Raw genomic sequence first — 8,955 nt, 5'->3', positions numbered from 1 at the left:
AGAATGAAACATAACAAAGCACTGATAGTAACAAGAAGAGTTGATACATTGACTATTAACTAAATTATGTCTCACCAAAAGACAAAATAGTCATGTAAGCGGACAAGCCAAAGACTTGAACAATAACTTCATTATATATTTTTGACAAAAGGACATATCCAAATTGCTTTTCTGAAACTTAAATCAATTTTTTTGAGAATAACACTGGGTTGGAGAGAACTCAGTTAACAAATCCCTTTGACATGAAAACATGAGGACCCGAGTCCAATGTCCACAATGAATGTAAAGAAGCCAAGTACGATGTCTCATGTTTGGAATCCCAGTTCTAAAGAAGCAGAGACAGGCAGATCCTGGGGCTTCCTGGCCAAGCAACCTAACCTGTCAGTGAATTCTAGGCTAAGTGAGAGAGTCCAAATCAACAAGCAAGGTGGACGACACCTGGATAGTGACACCTGATGTTCATCTCTGCCCTCCACATGCATATTCACACACACACATGGACCTGCATGCGTGAATGCACACACACTCAGACTAACGCTGGCTTAAATAGGAAAAAGAAATGATTAGACGCCTCGAGAGGACAATATTCAAATAGCTAACAGACATGTAAGAAATCTACATCACTGTTTCTCTAGGAAACTTGACAGAAATGCATATTTCATTGCCCAACTAGCAGAGCGCCGAAGTGAGAAATACTGAAAGTAACCAATGTCCGTATAGAAAACTAAGAATCTCACCTACAAGTTGTTTGTGAAAACAAAAATAACCTAAACACTTTGTGACAGAACTTTGTGATGTTTAGAAATCCTGTAGCCCAGAAAACTCGCATAGGTACATTCCCAAGATAAATGAGCCTGTACACTAGACAAAACACTTTCATGATGGTTTTCATAAAAACTTTATTAGTAATATGTAGATTATAGAAGCAAATCTCTACTGAAACAATAGCAAAATTATGCATTAGAATACATATTGAAGAGCAATATCTAAGAAAAAGGTTGTGATAGTATTCACAATCAAAGTAGCCAGCACTCGAAAGTTAATGTGGTAGGCTATGGAGCCTGCTCAATGCTGGCCTGTGCCTGGCCCTTGATTCCAACACTGCGAAAATAAAATAAAGTAAAATAAAAAAGTAAAGATGAGGTTTAACACTTATGAAAATCAAGGCTAAGCAAACCAAACCTGCCAGGATCAGAGTGAGGAGAGCAATATTTCAGGAAAGGAATTAATTTACTGAGAATTTTCCTGGGAAAGAACAGCCTGGAACATTCTGAGATGATGGAAATTGTCTACTCTTAGGGCTAAGTGATGCTATTTCCTTTATATACTGAGGCGAAAATCTGCTGAACACTTGATATTCGTGTGCTTTTCGTCACACTTCAATTGTAAAGGGAATAAGACCCCATTTAGAGGTCACTAAAAATAAAAGAAAATGCCAAAGAAAAAAGCTGGTAAAGATTTGGGGGAAAGGAACCTGTATTCGCTTCTTGGTGGGGAGATGAAGTAGTCTAGGTACTACGGAAACAATATAGAAGTACCTTGAAAACCAAAATTGGAATTATTATATGATGTAACTATATCACTTCAAGGCACAGACCTAAAGAAACCACAGTCTGCACACAATAGGGATACTTATACATGCATGTCCTTTACAATTCACAACAGCAAAGTTATAGAATCAGCACTGATACCTATCAACAGATGGTTTGATAAAGTTGGTATGTAAAAGCTCTGAAGTCCACTTGAGGGAGCACAGGGACCTGATTCGAGGTTCCATTGTTCTGATTCCTTCTCATACTTCAAGTATCTTAAAAGCGTTATTCCAAAGATTAATCTACACAGAGCTGAATGGCATCACAGAAAATGCAGTCAGATTTATTTAAGTGAAAACATCGGTGATCAGCTTATAGAGGTGGAACTGGCCATGCAAAGGGTAGAGCAAGAAAACAGGCTAAAAGAAAGTAAAATCAATGTTATTGGAATTCAAGGGCCTGTATTTCAGTGCCAGCTCAAGAATGAGTAGCATGTGTGTTTGTAGGTGCCCTGTAAAACACTTAGAGTCACCGTGTGCAGCACTTGTATGAAACGGTTACATTAGGTTACTTTTAAGGTATATTGTATCATTATGAAAACAGTATCTACATAAAGAAGAACAATTGGGACAGCCAACTGGGAAAATTTAAATATTCTTACAGACAAGATTTTGTTTTCCTGTTGGTATAACACTGCCTTTCATTTCCTTTACTAAGAAATAATAAATTCTTAAAATGTTAATGAAAAGCTTTGGGTGTTATTTCTGAAGTACTTTTAAGAGAAAAGTTTTCTGCTCAAGGTTTTCTTCAGAGCAATCTTGACATCCTTATTCCTCAGGCTGTAGATTAATGGGTTGAACATGGGCACCACAGCAGTATAGAAAACAGAGGACACTTTTCCCTGGTCCAGAGGCAAACTGGAAGGTGGTTTGAGGTACATAAAAGCTCCTGACCCAAAAAACAGAGACACTACAATAATATGGGACGTGCAGGTACTAAAGGCTTTGGACCTGCCTTCTTTGGAGCTAATGTGGAGAATACTAGAGAGGATAAAACCGTAAGATATGAAAATGGTAACAATGGGCACCCCAATGCCAATGGTCACAACAATGAAAACCACCAACAAATTGATGGAAGAGCTATTGCAGGACAGCTCAAGGAGGGGAATGATGTCACACATGTAGTGGTTAATGATGTTGTCAGCACAGAAGGTTATAAACTGTAAGTTTCCCATATGGGCCACGGCCCCAAAAACTCCCATCCCATAGACACCGGACAAAAGGTATGAACACACTTGGGGAGACATGGTGACCTTATATAACAATGGCTTACAGATGGCAACATAGCGGTCATATGCCATTGCTGACAGGATGTAGGACTCAGAAAAGACAAAGAAGCAGAAGAAGAAAAATTGTGTCATACATCCTGCGTAGGAGATGATATTCTTTCTCAGAACAAACCCCACCAGCATTTTAGGGGTGAGCGTGGTGGAGTAGCTGAAATCAATGAAGGACAGGTTGAGGAGGAAAAAGTACATGGGGATATGCAGGTGAGAGTTCAGCCCGATCAGCGTGATCAAGCCCAGGTTCCCCACCATGGTGACCATGTAGAAACCTAGAAACAGGATGAAGAGTGGGATCTGGAGTTCAGGCTGGTCTGCTAACCCAACAAGGACGAACTCTGCCACCGAGGAGATGTTCGCTGCAGCCATTCTCCTCTCCGAGTGTCTGTGAAGAGTGGGGAAGAAGTAACTACACAGCACAACATTACATGGAAGCCGAAGGAGCCGGAGGATAAAAGAACAGAAACATTTACTGTCACTAACTATGGGACAAACGCTTTCTAAACACTGCTAACTATCCTAGTTTTACAGGTGGGGACCTTATGGAATGGCCGTGACGTCACAATGCTATAGTCACTAAAGCACAGGAAGTACAATTGTCTGGTTCCTAATGGAGAGCGTCTAACTGCTCCGGAGAAGGGCTGCTGTGCTTCAGGCAGATACTCACACGTTCAGCTCCGAGCCTCGCTTTACTGCCTCCCGTGCATCTTGGTGGTGGTGCTGAGGGAAATTGTCTAGAGGGAAGAAAACTGACAGAGCGCGTTAACAGCAGTCCTAACTCTGCTTCACATTTACAGTCAAAGCTTCTGATTTCTCCTGGTTCTCATGCAGAACTGGAGGTAGAGCTTGCCCTTTGGTTGTACTTTTGCGATGAGACTCCTTGACAGTGACTGGGAAAGGCATAGCATCCTTCTCTAGCACCGTGAACAACGGGGAGCTGTGCCTTTTGTTGGAAATCTCAGTGAGCTTGTCGCAGAGGCTCCCACAGGGCCATTGCCCCAGAGTCCACCTTCCTAAGGAAATGTTCATTACACTCTTGTTAATGCTTCGTGTGGCTTTTAATGAATTTCTTGCTTAAACTACATCTTTTTAAAACATTACTGAAAACAAAACATTAAATTTGGAAATAATTTTTACCATCTGGTACAGAGCACCTGCCGTTTACCAAGCATCGTGCCTAGCACCACACAACAACAATGGACAAATGGTTCTGCCTCGTTTACTACTTATATCAACGTAATATCTAAGTTTTTTTTTCAGGGACAAAGAGTTTTATTTTCATGTAAATGTTTTGCTTTAGCACAGAAGTGATGAGAAATGGACTTAAGACAACTATGACTATGTATAGTTAAACGAGATAGATGGACATTAGGTCAGCACTAATTTATGTAGCCTCCATGTCTATGAGCTGGGAAGTTAAAGTGTTCTGCTTAGAAATATAGGGGTTGGTTGACTATTAAAAGCATGCATTGTTTTATGAGATAAATATTATTTTTAATTAATCAATTAATTAATTAATTTACAATTCAGCTGTTGCCCCCTCCCAGTCTCCCTCCCACAATTCCTTACCCCTTTCATCTTCACCCTGTCCCCTAGAGGATGCTCCCCCCCACCCACCAGGCCTCCTCACTCCCTGAAGCCTCAAGTCTCTCGAGGACTCAGCACCTCTTCTCTCACTGAGGCCAGGTTAATGCACTTGTTAGCTAGCTGTATGTAACCATCATACAATGATTCTATACTTCAATACATCCATAAGTGTATACCATATCATCTACTGCTTTTAAAATCTGCTGATTTGTAAATGAGAAGGCGCACTTCAGACCTTTGAGTCCACTCTGATTTCTCCAACTCCAATAGCCAATCTTAATTATTGCCTCACTGTCTCCTTATCAGTGGTTACACGATCTCTAAAGCACTGTCTTTAATTACAAGGATCCAAAGGCCCCAGATATATTTAAAAAAAATACAGCCATTTTAAAGAAGGGTAAAAAATACTAGAGGCAGAAACAATCAACTCAGAGGCTGTCAGACATCAAAAAAGAAGGGTAACTATTTCACTCGTGTGACAAAAATCACCTGACCCCTTCCAAGCTAAAATATAAAGAAGCTTATTATGTCATCCTATTTTGGGCTCAGTTTAATCGTTGCTTGCCACATACCTCTATCATTTGTTAATGTCTGAAAGGCCGGGCATTATCCCTAAGTCTAGCAACAGGGATTTGATGACTTTGACCCAGAACAGCATTGCACATCTGCTGGATCCCAGAAGTTTTTCTGAGCCACTTTTCAGGGAAGAATAATAAATTGTGTATTTATAGGACATTATTCAAGTACAAGAAATACACGCGTGTGTGTGTGTGTGTGTGTGTATGTGTGTGTGTGTGTATGTGTGTGTGTGTGTGTGTGTGTGTGTGTGTGTTTCCTCATGAAGAGGAAAGTGTAAACCACTCAAAGATGTAGAAAGAGGAGAAACATTCCAGTTTTAAACGGTTATCTGACATCTGAACACAAGATTTGAAAAGTGATTGAGGAAAGCAATTATTGAACTACCACACCAACATCTACGGTGTGATACAAGACCCTCTCCAAGACATCACATTTTGACAAGAAACTTAAATTCAGTTAGTTAACTCAGAAGGTGACTCCAAGGAAGAAATTGCTGCATGTAGTAACAGCACAGATGGGTTGGAGACGGTGCTGAGAATTTAAGACAGCTGAGTCAACTCTATAGGTCACTCACTGAAACTAATACAAGTTCTAATAAGATTTTGTGTGGAAACTTATATTCTACATTCCTTTACAGGAGACTAAGGCTGATGAATTTCATAGCCAAGAAATAACTTCTATTTGAAGAAACAAAACCTTTAGTTATCAAATTGTTTACATGATTTTAGCCATAGTGAAGGTTAGAGTTTTGGAATTGTTTCAAAATTTTAATACAGAAATCCATCTCCCCAGGCCTAGCTACCACTTCTATACATATGCTGTCACACATACACACACACACACACACTCATGCATGCATCCACACATATTTTGTGTTGAGTGCACAAACATCAGTGAAGTTTTACTAACTCTCAGCTTGGTCTCAGCCATAATAGTTTCATTGGACAACTAATATGACTGTCTGCATCTCAGACTGAGAATGATGGCGGGCATCTTCTGTTCTCAATCCCACTACACACACTTAAGGAATATATAATATCAAATCATTATTTAAAAAATATAATTTCCCACAAGACAAGAATTCTTGAAGACTGTGAGGGGTTGTGGGGAGACCTTAGGGATTCATTAAACATTTGCATGTCTCTAGGAGCTTTGGCGAGTTCTATGTGCATGATGTAAGAACCAGAGAAAGTTCTTCTGAGGTTTTTAACAGTTCACAAATGGTTTCCATGGGAACTTCATTTCAATGCTTCAATGTTTTATTTCAAGTAAACCAGGGTTCTCTATCTTTTTATTGTTAGCTTGCCACAATATAATGAAAGTAAAGCAAGGAAATAACATCCTTGATTATATTACCTGACGCAAAACTATCCTTCATCCCAAAACTTAAAACTTTGTATAATAGCTTCCTTGCTTGTCTTACTATAAATAGAAAATGATATGTAAGACATGGATTATAACAAGCTCATCAGGGCAAACATATGTGCAAGACAGAGCTTTTATGCATAGAGTTGTATGTGTTAGTCTCCAAGAGACTGGCATACCATCAAATTGCATGTGTTTGTGCAAAGGATGACTCTGTCCACTCTACACAAGAGAAATCCAAGCTATAATTTCAACAGCTCAGACAGCCTGTCCAGAGAAAGAGTGCAGTTGAATTGTCCTTATCCCAAGTGAGTTCATTCGAACACTTAGGATGTGCATAGATTAACAACATCTCCAAGAAGTCTTATACTTACCAGCGTTAATTAAAATATGTGCATTTATCATGTCAAAATGCTAAGTAAAAAGTTCAAAGGAAATGGCTCATTTCCTAAAGATTTGTGATCTGATAGAGGCGTCACCCATCTGTTTCCTCTATCCTTTACCCACCTTTGTGTTCCAAAACATCCAAGATCCAGAGCTCAATGACCTATGCCTCTTCTCTACACACTGGATATCTCATCCTATGGTGTTAAAAATATTCTCTGTGACTCCAGCAAGGGAAGCAGGTAGGTAAACTACAGATCTTCACCTACACCCCCCTTTTCCAAACCCCCACCCCTAACCCATCTCATCCCTAGCCTTGAAGCAGACTACCTGTTGAGACCACCCTCCTCCAACTTCCTTCATCTCCAATGGATCACACAGCTCTTCCCCACCCAACATCCCCCGCCCTGCCCAACTCACTGCTTTATCCCAGGCCACAACTCCAGCAAGCATTCCCTTGGGAACTTACTGGCCACTCTAATCAGGGAAACAGGTAAGCTAACTTCAGATTTTCACCTCTTTTTCTACTTCTCCAAATCATATCTCTCCAATCTTTTTCTCAACTCTGTACTAGACCACCTTCTTGCAGAGCCCATCCCTCCCACCCCATTTCTAATAGATTACACAGAGCTACCTCTCCAAACTTCCTTCTCTGAACTCATTACTTTATCCCAGTCCTCAACTCCAACAGGTATTCTGCCTCCATCATCAGGAAACTAAGCAAATCCTGGCAGAATACTCTACTTTCCTCCTTCTTGTGAAAGTACCTACCTACCACCATCACCTCCTGGACCATCTCCTTCCAAGTATCAGCTCCCAATACTGAGACAGACATTTTACCTAGTGCCTTAGGGTTTTATTGCTGTAAAGAGATACCATGACCACAACAACTCTTATAAAGGAAAACATTTAATTGAGGCTGGTTTACAGTTTCAGGTGATTAGTCTACTATGAGGGAAAGGAATATGGCAGCATGAAGGCAGATATGGTACTGGAGGAGTTAAGAGTTCTTCATCTTGCTCTTTGAGAAGCAGAAGGAGACTGTGTGCCATACTAGGCATATTTTGAGGGTAGGAGACCTCAAAGCCCAACCCCACAGTGATACACTTCCTATAACAAGGCCATACCTTCTAATAGTGCCACCCTATATGGGCCAAGCATTCAAACACATGAACCTATGCAGGTCAAACCTATTCAAACTACCACACCTGGGAACCTCAGTGACCACCTGAAGAGGTTAACCAAACTCAACAAAATACAAGAAAGAAATAATCCCAGAATATCAAATCAAAAAAGGGAAACACACATACACACACACACACACACACACACACACACACTATAACAACAAAATAAGAATAATCAATGAACATTACTCATTAATAGTTCTCAATATAAATAGTCTCACTTTCCTGATTAAAAGACACAGACTAAGAGTTTAGATATGAAATCAGGATCCATCCTTCTGCTACATCTAAAAAGCACACCTTAACATCAAGGATAAACATCACCTCAGAAAGAAAGTGTGGAAAAGATGCTCCAAGCAAATGGACCTAAGGAGCAAGCTTGTGCAGCCATTTTAATATCTAACAAAGTAGATTTCATACCAAAACTAATAGTAAGAGATAGGATAAGACACTACACACTCATCAAAGGAAAAATCCACCAAGAGGACACTATAATTTTTAACATCTATGCACCAAACACAAGCACAACCAATTTCATAAAAGAAACAGTATTACAGCTTGAAACACATATTGTCCCTCACACATTGATACTGGGAGACTTCAGTACCTGACTCTCACCAGACAAAAACTAAGCAGAGATATGCTGGTGCTAACTGAACATTATAAACCAAATGGACCTAACAGATATTTGAATATTTTACCCACACACAAAAAAGACTACATCTTCATGTTGGTATATCATGCAACTTTCTTCAAAATTGAACACATACTTAAGTCAAAAAACAAGAAACACATACAAGAAAATTGAAATAACACCCTTCATCCTATCAGAGTACTGTGGATTAAAGCTGGATATCAACAAGAAAAGGAAGAACAGAAATTTTACAAACTCATGGAAAATAAACAACTCACTACTGAATAAAAAAATATATATCAAGACAGAAATTAAGGGAAAAAAGGACTTCCTAGAATTGAATGG

At 39.7% G+C, this 8,955-nt stretch overlaps 1 protein-coding gene across 1 annotated transcript; it reads right to left on the bottom strand.

The window, feature by feature from the left end:
* Positions 1-2,307: 2,307 nt before the first annotated feature.
* Positions 2,308-3,243, bottom strand: LOC114611248 (olfactory receptor 8B12-like). Its single transcript, XM_028755893.1, has one exon. It carries the CDS (start codon positions 3,241-3,243, stop codon positions 2,308-2,310), a length of 936 nt encoding a protein of 311 aa, XP_028611726.1.
* Positions 3,244-8,955: the final 5,712 nt, after the last annotated feature.

Source organism: Grammomys surdaster, unplaced genomic scaffold (genome assembly GCF_004785775.1).
Source record: "Grammomys surdaster isolate TR1022 unplaced genomic scaffold, NIH_TR_1.0 126086, whole genome shotgun sequence".
In the NCBI taxonomy this organism is placed as follows: Eukaryota; Metazoa; Chordata; class Mammalia; order Rodentia; family Muridae; genus Grammomys; species Grammomys surdaster.
This window is presented reverse-complemented; position numbering and strand designations above follow the sequence as displayed.